The 15,680-nt window shown below is 41.2% G+C and overlaps 1 protein-coding gene across 1 annotated transcript; it reads left to right on the top strand.

Moving 5' to 3' along the window:
• Positions 1 to 12,159: 12,159 nt before the first annotated feature.
• On the top strand, positions 12,160 to 15,035 carry LOC121573010 (tumor necrosis factor-like). Its single transcript, XM_041885047.2, has 4 exons — positions 12,160 to 12,595; positions 13,151 to 13,178; positions 13,537 to 13,596; positions 14,002 to 15,035. The coding sequence occupies exons 1-4, from the start codon at positions 12,416 to 12,418 to the stop codon at positions 14,475 to 14,477; spliced, it is 744 nt and encodes a 247-aa protein (XP_041740981.2). The 5' UTR covers positions 12,160 to 12,415; the 3' UTR covers positions 14,478 to 15,035.
• Positions 15,036 to 15,680: the final 645 nt, after the last annotated feature.

The following is a 15,680-nucleotide window of genomic DNA, read 5'->3' as shown; positions in this document are numbered from 1 at the left end:
AACTCGAGTAAATAAACAATGGCAAGATACAACATTTTAAAATGCCTCGATAGAAAATCAGTATCAGTTCGTGTGACACAGCCTGAAGTTAAACGTGTGCATTTATACATTGCACTACGGTAAATGTGTCCGGTCTTGTTCGTTATCATTGCTAGGAAAGCCAAGGTGTCTCATGAACGAGCCCAGAGCCTTCTAACGCTCGCACCTGTTCTCTGTCTCAGTGATCTCTGCAAGCTGCAAGACTGCTATTATTCTGATAGACTGTAGGGTAAGGGGTTATTGTCTGTCCAGTATAATACACAGTTGTGTTCGTTTCCACAAACTATGAAGTCAAGAGCATCCATATAGCATGGGCTAAGGGATTGCCAATCTGAGACCAAATCATTTTAATTATATGGTGATATAATGTGATATTATTGATAAAGGGCCTTACTGTATCAAGCCAATGTACCAGCAATGCCTTACTTTGGAAGATGATATCATAATATTGCTTATTGCAGATGAGCAGGCACCCAGAACGTTGTAGTGCCTTTTAGGCTTTGACTAAAGCCCTCTGTTGCAGATGTTCCGTCTGGTGCCAGTAGCCCTTGGCCCATGTCAGTCAAACCCAGTCAATATAACAGAAGAGTTGATGAGTAAAGCTAATCATTGCTTGAACTGCATTGTTGGTTAAGAGCTTGTAAGTAAGCATTTCACGGTACAGTCTACACCTGTTGTATTTGGCATGTATGTGACGAAAACAATTTGATTTGATTTGATTTGATTGTGCGAGTCCCAAGTGGCACCCTATTCCCTATATAGTGACCAGAGCCCTAAAAGTAGTGCACTACATAGGGAATAGGGCTCTGGTCTAAAGTAGTGCACTATATAGGGAATAGGGCTCTGGTCTAAAGTAGTGCACTATATAGGGAATAGGGCTCTGGTCTAAAGTAGTGCACTATACAGGGAATAGGGCTCTGGTCTAAAGTAGTGCACTATATAGGGAATAGGGCTCTGGTCTAAAGTAGTGCACTATATAGGGAATAGGGCTCTGGTCTAAAGTAGTGCACTATATAGGGAATAGGGCTCTGGTCTAAAGTAGTGCACTACATAGGGAATAGGGCTCTGGTCTAAAGTAGTGCACTATATAGGGAATAGGGCTCTGGTCTAAAGTAGTGCACTACATAGGGAATAGGGCTCTGGTCTAAAGTAGTGCACTACATAGGAATAGGGCTCTGGTCTAAAGTAGTGCACTATATAGGGAATAGGGCTCTGGTCTAAAGTAGTGCACTATATAGGGAATAGGGCTCTGGTCTAAAGTAGTGCACTACATAGGGAATAGGGCTCTGGTCTAAAGTAGTGCACTACATAGGGAATAGGGCTCTGGTCTAAAGTAGTGCACTATATAGGGAATAGGGCTCTGGTCTAAAGTAGTGCACTACATAGGGAATAGGGCTCTGGTCTAAAGTAGTGCACTATATAGGGAATAGGGCTCTGGTCTAAAGTAGTGCACTATATAGGAATAGGGCTCTGGTCTAAAGTAGTGCACTATATAGGGAATAGGGCTCTGGTCTAAAGTAGTGCACTATATAGGGAATAGGGCTCTGGTCTAAAGTAGTGCACTACATAGGGAATAGGGCTCTGGTCTAAAGTAGTGCACTACATAGGGAATAGGGCTCTGGTCTAAAGTAGTGCACTATATAGGGAATAGGGCTCTGGTCTAAAGTAGTGCACTATATAGGGAATAGGGCTCTGGTCTAAAGTAGTGCACTACATAGGGAATAGGGCTCTGGTCTAAAGTAGTGCACTACATAGGGAATAGGGCTCTGGTCTAAAGTAGTGCACTACATAGGGAATAGGGCTCTGGTCTAAAGTAGTGCACTATATAGGGAATAGGGCTCTGGTCTAAAGTAGTGCACTATATAGGGAATAGGGCTCTGGTCTAAAGTAGTGCACTACATAGGGAATAGGGCTCTGGTCTAAAGTAGTGCACTATATAGGGAATAGGGCTCTGGTCTAAAGTAGTGCACTACATAGGGAATAGGGCTCTGGTCTAAAGTAGTGCACTATATAGGGAATAGGGCTCTGGTCTAAAGTAGTGCACTACATAGGGAATAGGGCTCTGGTCTAAAGTAGTGCACTACATAGGGAATAGGGCTCTGGTCTAAAGTAGTGCACTATATAGGGAATAGGGCTCTGGTCTAAAGTAGTGCACTACATAGGGAATAGGGCTCTGGTCTAAAGTAGTGCACTATATAGGGAATAGGGTGCCATTTGGGACGTATAGGGAATAGGGTGCCATTTGGGACGTAGCCAGAGTTGGAACATCTAAAACTGTAAAAGACCAGCCTCCTCACCTCCTCCACATAGGGAGCCCTTTCCTGCAGTCAAATGACCTCGTGGCCTCATGGGTGGAATGTTATTTCTTAATTAATAAATGTTATTGTTTAAAAACCAGCCGACAATCTGGTGTTTCTATGTCAAACATTTTTGTTATATTTCAGTCTTCTGTTATGTATATACAGTGAGGGAAAAAAGTATTTGATCCCCTGCTGATTTTGTATGTTTGCCCACGGACGAAGACATGATCAGTCTATAATTTTAATGGTAGGTTTATTTGAAAAGTGAGAGACAGAATAACAACAACAAAATCCAGAAAAACGCATGTAAAAAATGTTATGAATTGATTTGCATTTTAATGAGGGAAATAAGTATTTGACCCCTCTGCAAAACATGACTTAGTACTTGGTGGCAAAACCCTTTTTGGCAATCACAGAGGTCAGACATTTCTTGTAGTTGGCCACCAGGTTTTCACACATCTCAGGAGGGATTCTGTTCCACTGTTCTTTGCAGAACTTCTCCAAGGGGGAAGAGGCGCTGTCGCGTCTTCTTCACAACTGTGCGTGTGTGTGTGGACCGTTTTAAGTCCTTAGTGATAGTTAGGTGTGTGTTGACCGTTTTAAGTCCTTAGTGATAGTTAGGTGTGTGTTGACCATTTTAAGTCCTTAGTGATAGTTAGGTGAAAACTGAAAAGCACAAGACTATTTATTTGAAGATGTGAGATCTTGTTCAAAATTCTATATCAAAAGCTAACATTAACACATCCACATATGCATTGATGAAAGTTAAGAAAAACTCCTATAAACAGAGCATATAAACCTATTACTCTCCTTGAGGTGAAATTGTTTGGATGTGTTACACTTAACAGACATGACCACACGGTGGGGCTACAAGTAGAGAAGTCGTGGGTCGTTGACAACAAGGTGGGTCTATACCAGGGTTCTTCAATTCCGGTCCTGGAGGGCCGAAACACTTCTGTGTTTTATTTCTACCTGGTAGTTCATTGCACTCACCTGGTGTCCGAAGGTCTGAATTAGCCCCTGATTAGAAGGAGAGGATGAAAAACAGAGGTGTTTCGGCCCTCCAGGACCGGAATTGAAGAACCCTGGTCTATTCTATTCTATCCATCAATGGCATTTTCAAGATTTAGGCCTATCAACTGTTTGACCAGGCCTGTTACCAGGGCTGTTAGATTTTTGTCATTTAAACTACTGGTGCCAAGCTATACAGTAGCTCAGTGGGAGATTGAATGAGAGATTGAATAGATCAAAATCCTGACCTAACCTTGTTATTTTTTAATTTATTTTTTAAATTATTTTACCCCCATTTTGCTCCCCAATTTCGTGATATCCAATTTCGATCTTGTCTCATCGCTGCAACTCCCCAACGGGCTCAGGAGAGGCGAAGGTCGAGTCATGCGTCCTCCGAAACATGACCCGCCAAACCGCGCTTCTTAACACTCGCCCGCTTAACCCGGAAGCCAGCCGCACCAATGTGTTGGAGGAAACCCGGGTCTGTAGTGACGCCTCAAGCACTGCGATGCAGTGTCTTAGACCGTTGCGCCACTCGGGAGGCCCGACCTAACCTAACCTTAAACCACTAGTGGACCAATATTTGCCACTCACACCTTCCACTACCCCACCACCACCACCAGCAGCAGCGTAACAGTTACTATAGAGAGGAAGGAGGGAAGCCACAGAGTTTCACTTAGTCAGAGCTCTGAATGCCCCTCTATCCTCCTCTCTCTACCTGTCAGTTTCACTTGTCATACCATTACACCTGTGACCACCTTCCTCTCACTCCTTCCATTCTCTCCAACTCCTTCCATTCTCTCCAACTCCTTCCATTCTCTCCAACTCCTTCCATTCTCTCCAACTCCTTCCATTCTCTCCAACTTCTTCCATTCTCTTTCACTCCTTCCATTCTCTCCAACTCCTTCCATTCTCTCCAATTCCTTCCATTCTCTCTCACTCCTTCCATTCTCTCCAACTCCTTCCATTCTCTCCAACTCCTTCCATTCTCTCCAACTTCTTCCATTCTCTTTCACTCCTTCCATTCTCTCCAACTCCTTCCATTCTCTCCAACTCCTTCCATTCTCTCCAACTCCTTCCATTCTCTCCAATTCCTTCCATTCTCTCTCACTCCTTCCATTCTATCCCACTCCTTCCATTCTACTCTTTCTCAAGACATAGTCATGTATATAGTAATACTGGGCTTTAGGACAGGAAGGGCTTATTTCGTAACCTTCAGGCCAATACTAAAACCATAAAAATAGAAATGGGGAAAATATAAAGGAAACACCAATACACCACAATGATGTCTGTTCCTTTCTGGTGATATTTTATATTATTATTATATTTCACAGTGTTGCTATCTTACTGTCTAGAATGGCCTTCTATCTTTCAACTGACCTTTTGGTTTAATGCGGTTTTAGGTTCTACTTCCCTGTCAACTCTCCTTCATGGTGTTTTCCAGCTAAAGTGACTTTCACGTGACATTTAATAAAACGTTCATAGGTCATTGGAATTAAATTACACTGTGCGTTTGCACTAGATTTGGCCGCTCACTGGCCCCGTACTACAACTAATGTATGCCTACAACACATTTGACACAATGGTTGTGAAACAACAGATATTTTTGTCGAATAATAGAGTTCGTCTGCACAATTTTCCCCCCACAACCAGTGTGCTGTGCAGTTTCTCCACAAAGCTTAAGCTCACTCCTTCCATTCTCTCTCACTCCTTCCATTCTCTCCAACTCCTTCCATTCTCTCCAACTCCTTCCATTCTCTCCAACTCCTTCCATTCTCTCCAACTCCTTCCATTCTCTCCAACTCCTTCCATTCTCTCCAACTCCTTCCATTCTCTCTTACTCCTTCCATTCTCTCCAACTCCTTCCATTCTCTCCAACTCCTTCCATTCTCTCCAACTCCTTCCATTCTCTCCAACTCCTTCCATTCTCTCCAACTCCTTCCATTCTCTCCAACTCCTTCCATTCTCTCCAACTCCTTCCATTCTCTCCAACTCCTTCCATTCTCTGCAACTCCTTCCATTCTCTCCAACTCCTTCCATTCTCTCCAACTCCTTCCATTCTCTCCAACTCCTTCCATTCTCTCCAACTCCTTCCATTCTCTCCAATTCCTTCCATTCTCTCTCACTCCTTCCATTCTATCCCACTCCTTCCATTCTACTCTTTCTCAAGACATAGTCATGTATATAGTAATACTGGGCTTTAGGACAGGAAGGGCTTATTTCGTAACCTTCAGGCCAATACTAAAACCAATAAAAATAGAAATGGGGAAAATATAAAGGAAACACCAATACACCACAATGATGTCTGTTCCTTTCTGGTGATATTTTATATTATTATTATTATTATATTTCACAGTGTTGCTATCTTACTGTCTAGAATGGCCTTCTATCTTTCAACTGACCTTTTGGTTTAATGCGGTTTTAGGTTCTACTTCCCTGTCAACTCTCCTTCATGGTGTTTTCCAGCTAAAGAGACTTTCACGTGACATTTAATAAAACTTTCATAGGTCATTGGAGTTTTAATATCATATTTGACAACTGTTTCATTTGATATGGGATTTCTTAAAGGATTTTTTTTGTTTTTGTTATCATTTTTGAGGCACCTGACAATTATGGACATGATTTCAAGACCAACTTTTAAATAGAGATTGAATAAGGCCACCAGAAAGCTCTCATGGTTCAAGTTGAATCAAAGCTAGTAGGTTAAAAGATGGGACTTCCCCTTGTACTTATGTGAAGCTGACTCTCTATCTATCTTTGGCCTTTCATGTTGTCAAATTAGTCACCTAAAAAGAAATGCTCCACTTTAAGCCCCGATTTAGCTTTCTGGTGAAGCCCACCTCCTCAGTGGGTAAACACCTCTGCGGTGTTCCAGCCCGGTGGTGGCCTTGATGCGGTCGGCCCTGTAGTAATACCACACGGTGCAATGATGCATTACTACATTCCACTGAACTGGGAATTAAATTACACCGTGCGTTTGCACTAGATTTGGCCGCTCACTGGCCCCGTACTACAACTAATGTATGCCTACAACACATTTGACACAATGGTTGTGATACAACAGATATTTTTTGTAGAATAATAGAGTTCGTCTGCACAATTTCCCCCCCCCACAACCAGTGTGTTGTGCAGTGTCTCCACAAAGCTCATGTAATCCTTTTTTATTTTCGCAGTGAAACTCTCCGTTGTATCATAACTGTTGTACCAATTGCATTGTAACATCAGTTGTATAACTTGAGTGTGTAAGGGGCCAACGTCTCTACAGTACTCAGTGATGTACTGTGTGAGTGACAGAGACCGTTCACCCACAGATAAGCAAAGGTATGGAGGGAGAGAATGGACAGATAGACTTGGGAAGGTGTTTTTTTTATTATTTTTTTATTCCTTTCCTCTTCAACTGATAATGCTTGTTGACACAAGGATAGGAGCAGTTGTTATGACAGCGGGCTGTGAACTAAATGTGGGAGGTTTCATTTTTATATACTAACCCCTCCTATTCATAATGAAATTGTATTATAACATCCAACCTATAAAACACCCCTCTTTCAAAGTGATACCTAAAAAACCCACTTACGTTCAAGTGTCTCAGAGTAAGATGCAAGGTTAAACACAGACAGGAAAAACCCTGATAAAAAAAATAACGGCATGTGGTTTCTCCGTGACGGACGGACGGCTCTTGACGAGTGTGTTGTCTACCTCCAGGTTGATTTTTTAAATGTTCATTGAGAATGGTGTCATATTGGCCTAGATATGATGGTAGGGCTTCAACCAATGCCTATATAGTGCCGTCTATAACACGCATTCCCCAGGGCTGTTGAGTGGCTTTTTATGTAAATGTTTCTTATGTGTGTGTGATTTATTTGTTTTGCTTTAAAAAAAAAATTGGCATTTGTTTTTTGTTTTTAAATATGATTTTATTGGACATATAAAAGATGCCATAGTGTAGATTGACAAATATATATTTTTATATATTGGTATCTAAGATTTTTTATCCTACAGACACACAGTATAAGCTGCAATCTGTTGAAAGAATGACTAATGTAAATGAATATTAATTTCTGTTAGATTGTAGTTCTGGGATTATATGGGATGTTTATTGTTCCTGTTTCCATCCTGTGCGTGACATAATGTTGCCACCTCATTATTAGTATTCATCTATTCAAACATCCTGACACTCAAAATACAGAAGCGTTAAATATAGCTGTTTAATTATGTATTCCAGTCATGTCATAGTTAAGCAATAAGGCCGAGGAGGTGTGGTATATGGCCAATATACCACGGCTAAGGGATGTTCTTACGCACGATGCAACACGGAGTTCCTGGATACAGCCCTTAGCTGTGGTATATTGGCCATATACCACAAACCCCTGAGGTGCCTTATTGCTATTATAAACTGGTTACCAACATAATTAGAGCAGTAAAAATAAATGTTTGGCTGACAGCCGTGGTACAGTGGGGGAAAAAAGTATTTAGTAGGAGCATATTTGTATTTATAAACTGGGTGGTTTGAGCCCTGAATGCTGATTTGTCGTACCCGTGGTAGACGGTCTGATACCACGGGTATGACAAATCAGCATTCAGGGCTCAAACCCCCCAGTTTATAAATACAAATATGCTCCTACATGGCTCTGTTTGTTAAGTAACGTTGATGACAGCACTTCCTTCCAAATCTCATCTCGTGTGAGAAGCCTGGGCTTCCGAAGGCTTGTCAGACACTCACTCACATAGTAGGGATATTACTGTAAATAAGAAAATGAATGCTAACATCCACACGAACACAGACTGACCCCCATCTGAGTAACTGTGTCACAAAATTACAAATATATTCTTCCATTAATATAATACACAGTCACTATTTATCATCTTACCACTGATACTTCTGATTATGGACTTTCGTGTTTTGTTGGCGTTGTTATAGTATAATCTCTGAATACTACACTGTTATGATATAATCTCTGAATACTACACTGTTATGGTATAATCTCTGAATACTACACTGTTATAGTATAATCTCTGAATACTACACTGTTATGGTATAATCTCTGAATACTACACTGTTATGGTATAATCTCTGAATACTACACTGTTATAGTATAATCTCTGAATACTACACTGTTATGTTATAACCTCTGAATACTACACTGTTATGGTATAATCTCTGAATACTACACTGTTATGTTATAATCTCTGAATACTACACTGTTATGGTATAATCTCTGAATACTACACTGTTATGGTATAATCTCTGAATACTACACTGTTATGGTATAATCTCTGAATACTACACTGTTATGGTATAATCTCTGAATACTACACTGTTATGTTATAATCTCTGAATACTACACTGTTATGGTATCATTTCTGAATACTACACTGTTATAGTATAATCTCTGAATACTACACTGTTATGTTATAATCTCTGAATAGTACACTGTTATGGTATAATCTCTGAATACTACACTGTTATGGTATAATCTCTGAATACTACACTGTTATGTTATAATCTCTGAATACTACACTGTTATGGTATAATCTCTGAATACTACACAGAGTGACTGCAGTTATTAAACATAAGCAGGATGGATGAGGCAAAACAGAACAGGATGAGACTGTGGCCTTCCTAATATGGACACCAGACATCACACTGTGTGGTCAGCAATTGTATAGAATGTTTTATCATAGTAAAGTTACATTTCTTATTATTACCTTTTATTGCTTGTATTTTCCCTATACAAAGTTATAGATAACAAATTGTTTTATTATTACATTGAAAATAAGTATCTCTCATGCCTTTATATCATTTGCATGAATACAAAGGGGAAATTAACTTAAATTAGGGGTTGAAATATTTAGAGAGAGGGGGGAGATGGTGATTTAACATTTGATGAGGACTCCCCCCCTCCCTGTGCGCTTGGCCTAGTTTAAAGAGATGGAAGGAAGTGACTGATATGCCATTACAGACAGCAGCCATTACAGACAGCAACCATTACAGACAGCAGCCATTACAGACAGCAGCCATTACAGACAGCAACCATGACACATCTCTTTGGGACCATATTTGGCAAATGAGGAAGTTTGCGTGTGAGAATAAACAGTGCATTCTGAAAATATTCAGACCCCTTCCCTTTTTCCACATTTATTCTAAAATGTTTTTTTATAGAATAAATCTACACCCCATAATGACCAAGTGAAAACAGATTTTTAGAAAATGTTGCTAACTTATTAAAGATAAAAAACAGATATGCCTTATTTACATAGGTTTTCAGACCCTTTACTATGAGACTCAAAATTGAGCTCAGGTGAATCCTGTTTCCATTGAGATGTTTCTACAACTTCATTGGAGTCCACCTGTCTATATGCCTTTCCAATCGATTGGACATGATTTGGAAAGGCACACACCTGTCTATATAAGGTCCCACAGTTGACAGTGCATGTCAGAGCAAAACCAAGCCATGATGTCGAAGGAATTGTCCGTTGAGCTCCGAGACAGGATTGTGTCGAGGCACAGATCTGGGGAAGGGTTCCAAAAATATTCTGCAGCATTGAAGGTCCCCAAGAACACAGTGGCCTCCATCATTCTTAAATGGAAGAAGTTTGGAACCACCAAGACTCTTCCTAGAGCTAACCGCCCGGCCAAACTGAGCAATCGGGGGACAAGGGCCTTGGTCAGGGGGGTGACCAAGAACCTGATGGTCACTCTGACAGAGCTCCAGAGTTCCTCTGTGGAAATAGGAGAATCTTCAAGAAGGACAACCATCTCTGCAGCACTCCATCAATCAGGCCTTTATGGTAGAGTGGCCAGATGGAAGCCACTCCTCAAGGACTCAGACCATGAGAAACAAGATTCTCTGGTCTGAATAAACTAAGATTGAACTCTTTGGCCTGAATGCCAAGTGTCACATCTGGAGGAAACCTGGCACCATCCCTGGCACCATTTCAGTGGCAGGGACTGGGAAACTAGTCAGGATCGAGGGAAAGATTAATGGAGCAAAGTACAGAGAGATCCTTGATGAAAAGCTGCTCCAGAGCACTCAGGACCTCAGACTGGGGCGAAGGTTCACCTTCCAACAGGACAACGACCCTAAGCATACAGCCAAGAAAACGCAGGAGTGGCTTTGGGACAAGTCTCTGAATGTCCTTGAGTGGCCCAGCCAGAGCCCGGACTTGAACCCGATCGAACATCTCTGGAGAGACCTGAAAATAGCTGTGCAGCAACGTTCCCCATCCAACCTGACAGAGCTTGAGAGGATCTGCAGAGAAGAATGGGAGAAACTCCCCAAATACAGGTGTGCCAAGCTTGTAGCGTCATACCCAAGAAGACTCAAGGCTTTAATTGCTGCCAAATGTGCTTCAACAAAGTACTGAGTAAAGAGTCTGAATACTTATGTAAATTTGATATTTCTATTTTTTATATTTTTAATACATTTGCTAAAATGTTCTAAAAACCTGTTTTTGCTTTGTCATTATGGGGTATTGTTTGTAGATTCATGAGGGGGGGGAAACTATTTAGTCCATTTTAGAATAAGGCTGTAACGTAACAAAATGTGGAGAAAGTCAAAGGGTCTGAATACTTTCCGAATGCACTGTATAGTGAAAATGTAACATTAACATAATTAAAGTTATACCATTACAGATAGCAGCCATGACACGTCTTTCTTGGCCCATATTTGGCAAATGAAGATGTTTTCTTGTGATAATGTATAGTCCAAATGTAACGTTAGCATACAAGTGTACTTCAGCGTAACAGTGATAATGGGCTTTACCATGAACTTGGACGCCAACATACAGTAACACATTTACTTTCATCCTTCATATAAAAAAACGAACTGCTACCTCCTTTACTGAACTTAAATGATACCACGATGTCATCTGTTGCTCAATAGACTGCTCTACCCTTAAAACCAGCCACCAGTGCTGACATGCAAAAGTAGAAAACACGTGAAAGGCAGAACATTAAAATTCCAAAGAAAAAAAGACAAGGAAATCCCATAAAGATGAAAGGAAAACCCAATAAGGAACAGACTAAAGATGAAGTTGGAGACTTACACTTTGGTGTTACTTGAGACATGAGAGAGAGTTAGAGGAAGATAGCTGTGCGCGCGTGTGTGTGTGTGTGCGGGCGTGTGTGTGTGTGTGTGTGCGGGCGTGCGTGCGTGTGTGTGTGTGTGTGCGGGCGTGCGTGTGTGTGTGTGTGTGCAGGCGTGTGTGTGTGTGTGCGGGCGTGTGTGTGTGTGTGTGTGCGGGCGTGTGTGTGTGTGTGTGTGTGCAGGCGTGTGTGTGTGTGTGCGGGCGTGTGTGTGTGCGTGTGTGTGTGTGCGGGCGTGCGTGTGTGTGTGTGTGCGGGCGTGTGTGTGTGTGTGCGGGCGTGTGTGTGTGTGTGTGTGTGCGGGCGTGCGTGCGTGTGTGTGTGTGTGTGCGGGCGTGCGTGTGTGTGTGTGTGTGCAGGCGTGTGTGTGTGTGTGCGGGCGTGTGTGTGTGTGTGTGTGTGTGCGGGCGTGCGTGTGTGTGTGTGCGTGCGTGTGTGTGTGTGCGTGCGTGTGTGTGTGTGTGTGTGTGTGTGTGTGTGCGTGTGTGTGTGTGTGTGCGGGCGTGTGTGTGTGTGTGTGTGTGCGGGCGTGCGTGTGGTGTTTAATTTAGTTTAGTTTATTAGGTTCCCATCAGCTCTTGCAGCCGCTACTCTTCCTGTGTGTGGTTGTGAAACCGTTCTCAAGTGTGAAAATGCTACAGGTTCCTCAGCCATTACACCCGTCCGCATGCCTCCACCTCCTCCCCCTCCTCCACCTCCTCCCCCCAACTCTCTGTTCCCCTGCTTGCCTCCACTCTGACTGACATCACTGGAGTTTCCCAGTAGCTATGTGTATATTAGCAGCAGTGCTCAGAGCATAAGTCAATCAAACACAGCAACAGCAGGACAATCCCTACCTTCAAAACAACCTCTAATAAACTGTTGGAGTTTAGCTCTAACATTTTACTAACTTCTAGACCGCAAAGAGCTTTCGTTGACACTTGAGCTCTCTTTCGATACTGCCTTGGATAAGTAGATAAAGGAAGGTTTCTACTATACGATGGAAGGCGATTGCAGCAGAGTGTCGGTAGACATGGAGAGTGGGCCTGTGTACCCGTCAACGACCGTGACCCTGGTACGGGAGAAGTCCACAAACGCACACCGGTGGAGGCTGAGCGGTGCTCTGCTGGCCATGGCACTGTGTGTCTCAGCTGCACTTTTCGTTACCTGGCACCCCAAGGTAAGAATACAGATCCTATTTTATCTCATCATTAATTATTAGTGGCACAATGTCTAGTTAAATTGATTCGGGACTATTTTGATGTGTTAATATCAAGAGTATTCCATCAGCAATTTGATAAATAAAGATTTACTTTCATTTATATGTATTTACCTTGCATTTATTTATGTATATCTATATATCTATATCACTATATATCTATATATCTATATATCTATACACTATATATCTATATATCTATACACTATATATCTATATATCTATACACTATATATCTATACACTATATATCTATATATATACACTATATATCTATATGTCTATATATCTATATCACTATATATCTATATATCTATATCACTATATATCTATATATCTATATCACTATATATCTATATATCTATACACTATATATCTATGCATATTTTTGTATGTGTTTGTATCCTATGTAAATCTCTGTATAGCTCAGTATATCTCATATATCTCCTGTTTAGCGTCAATATGAAACCGATCGCAGGACTAACTCTTTCTTTATCTCTGTTTCTCTTTTCCTCAGAAACAAGATCACATCGAAGAATCTGATGGTGAGTTCGTTTCCTTTGTTTCTGTCTAGTTCTACACATTCTACTGCTATGTACTATGGCGTTATAATATTGAATATATACTGCTACTCCCTTGATAAAGGTTGCATTCTAAATTGAGCACCCTATTCCCTATTTAGTGCACTACTTTTAACCAGGTCCAATAGGGCTGGGGTCATAAGTAGTGCACTATATAGGGAATAGGGTGCCATTTGAGATAAAAACCTAAGTGTGTAAGATACATTCTTGCAAGCTTTTAGAAGCTCTCACAGCAGTGCAGCATTACATGGGGTTAGCGCGAGAAGATTCAGCTTGTGAAGACGTCACAGTTTCTTAAATCTCCATCTTCTTCCCTCCTCAGAACTTCAGCATATGTTGAGACAACTCTCTGGGAACAGAAAGGCTGCCATTCATTTAGAAGGTAAGAGCACACTATCCAGTAATGTATGAAATGGCTACGTCCCAAAATGGCACCCTATTCCCTATATAGTGCACTAGTTTTGACCAGGGCCATTTGGGACACAATGTATTCAGAGCACAGCGTCGAGTCATTTCAACAGCACTGTAGAACTGGAATGAACTTGGATGTAAATTTAGCCAATGCAAATCAATGCACACTTGACCCTGACTTTGTAATGGGATAAGAAGCTGTGAATGAATCAAGCCTGTTTGACATACATCAAGACATAAACTTCATCTCTTTTTGAAACTGCTCATCTACAACTTGACTCAATAGTGGGTGGATGGTGGGTCGCAGTGCTCCATGAGTCAATGTCCAACCACTGCATCTCAACCTCTCTCTCTCTCTCCTCCCTTCCCTTCTTAGGTGAATACAACGCCAACGGAGAATACAAGTCCTCAGTGGAGTGGACAGACGAAGTGGGCCAGGGATTCTCACAGGGGGGCCTTAAACTCAACAACAACGAGATTGTGATCCCCCAGACGGGCCTCTACTTCATCTATAGCCAGGCCTCATTCCACGTCAGGTGCCAGGCCGACCCCAAGCACCCTAACGGCCAGGAGATGGTTCACCTGAGTAACACGGTCAAGCGCTGGTCCCCAAGCTATGGCAGCGAAGACAACAAGGAGTACCTGCCGCTGCTCAACTCTGTACGCACCGTGTGTAAGAGGTCTCCCAACAGCGAGGCTACGAGTGAAGGAAAGTGGTATAATGCAGTGTATGTGGGAGCTGTGTTCAGTCTGGAGAGAGGAGACAGGCTCCAGGCAGACACAGAGAACTGGCTTCTGCCCCATCTGGAGAGTGGTGATGGGAAGAACTTCTTCGGCGTGTTCGCCTTGTGAGACAGACAAAAAATGTTTTGACGATAGAGAGGAAGGCCGTGTCCCAGTCAGGGCGTTTCACCGACTGAAGTCGACTGAGGTTAAGGTATTGTTGTTTTATGTTAAAGCCAACGCTTTATACTCTTCTGTTAAAGATGAGGAATTATAGCCTGGGTACCAGTCTGTTTTGTGTTATCATGCCACTCATTGCCACCCTTTGACCTGCCAAACATTGGCTTGCATGACAGTATGGAGTAGGCAAGAGCACAAACAGATCTGGGACCCAGGCTAGAGGAATGATACCAACCTATGTAAACTGTAGCAGTTAATATATACTTGGGGTTTATTGTATAACAAATGTGTTGCCGTGGTGTTACCATGGCAGTATATTTCTATGATTTTAAAGTACTATGTACTGAACTAGTGTTACACTCAGGACCTGATGCAGGACTAGCATCCACAGCACACAAACCAACCGTACTTTATCCTTTTATCTGAAGGAATTCTGACGACGATTCAATGTTTTTAAGCATTTTGAATATGCCACTACATCGGTCAGATTTCTCTTATTGATTAAGTTAAAATAGTTTCTAATTGATTCTGAATGATTAATGTCTTTCTCTTTTATTAATATATCTATTATCTATTATTATTATTTATCCTTTATAAGTTCATTATAGTTGTATTGTTGTCTGTATTTATTGTTATTTAAATGGAATTTGACATTATTTATTTTATTTATTTCAAGTGTCTAATACCTAATTGTTATGTTATTTAATTGCATTTTATAGTTCCACATTTTAAGTGTAATTTTTTTATTTTTTTATTTATTTAACTAGTGTTGTTGAGTCAATACCTCAATAAAATGCTAAAGAAAAAGGACAAACATTTATTGTGTGCGAGTTGTATTTGAATCAATTATGATCATGTATGTTACATTGACTTTACATCACTAGATGATGGTCACTATTTTGAGATTCTACAGCCAAGTGGTGGATTTTTTACAAAAGGAATTTCTGAACTGGTCAGATGACTGTACTCTAAGGGCCTATAACGTGTGCTGAAATGTTTTTCTAAAAACAGCAAATGACTTGTAAATCATGATCATTTTGAATCAGGTCATAGTATCTATTTCTATCAATATGACTTCCTAAAAATAGTTATCTCTACGCTATCATGGAACGATTAGCATTTCTGTTGACCTTATCTCATTTAAATTAGCAT

The sequence above is a fragment of the Coregonus clupeaformis genome, chromosome 8, assembly GCF_020615455.1.
Source record: "Coregonus clupeaformis isolate EN_2021a chromosome 8, ASM2061545v1, whole genome shotgun sequence".
Classification (NCBI taxonomy): Eukaryota; Metazoa; Chordata; class Actinopteri; order Salmoniformes; family Salmonidae; genus Coregonus; species Coregonus clupeaformis.
The sequence above is the reverse complement of the archived record's forward strand: the minus strand, read 5'-3'. Positions and strand labels throughout refer to the sequence as shown.

Excerpts from the sequence above, each read along its gene's own strand:
- LOC121573010 (XM_041885047.2), top strand. The coding sequence starts at position 12,416 with ATGGAAGGCGATTGCAGCAGAGTGTCGGTAGACATGGAGAGTGGGCCT. Across the intron at positions 12,596-13,150 it reads TCGTTACCTGGCACCCCAAG|AAACAAGATCACATCGAAGA; the intron begins GTAAGAATACAG and ends TCTTTTCCTCAG. Across the intron at positions 13,179-13,536 it reads TCACATCGAAGAATCTGATG|AACTTCAGCATATGTTGAGA; the intron begins GTGAGTTCGTTT and ends TTCCCTCCTCAG.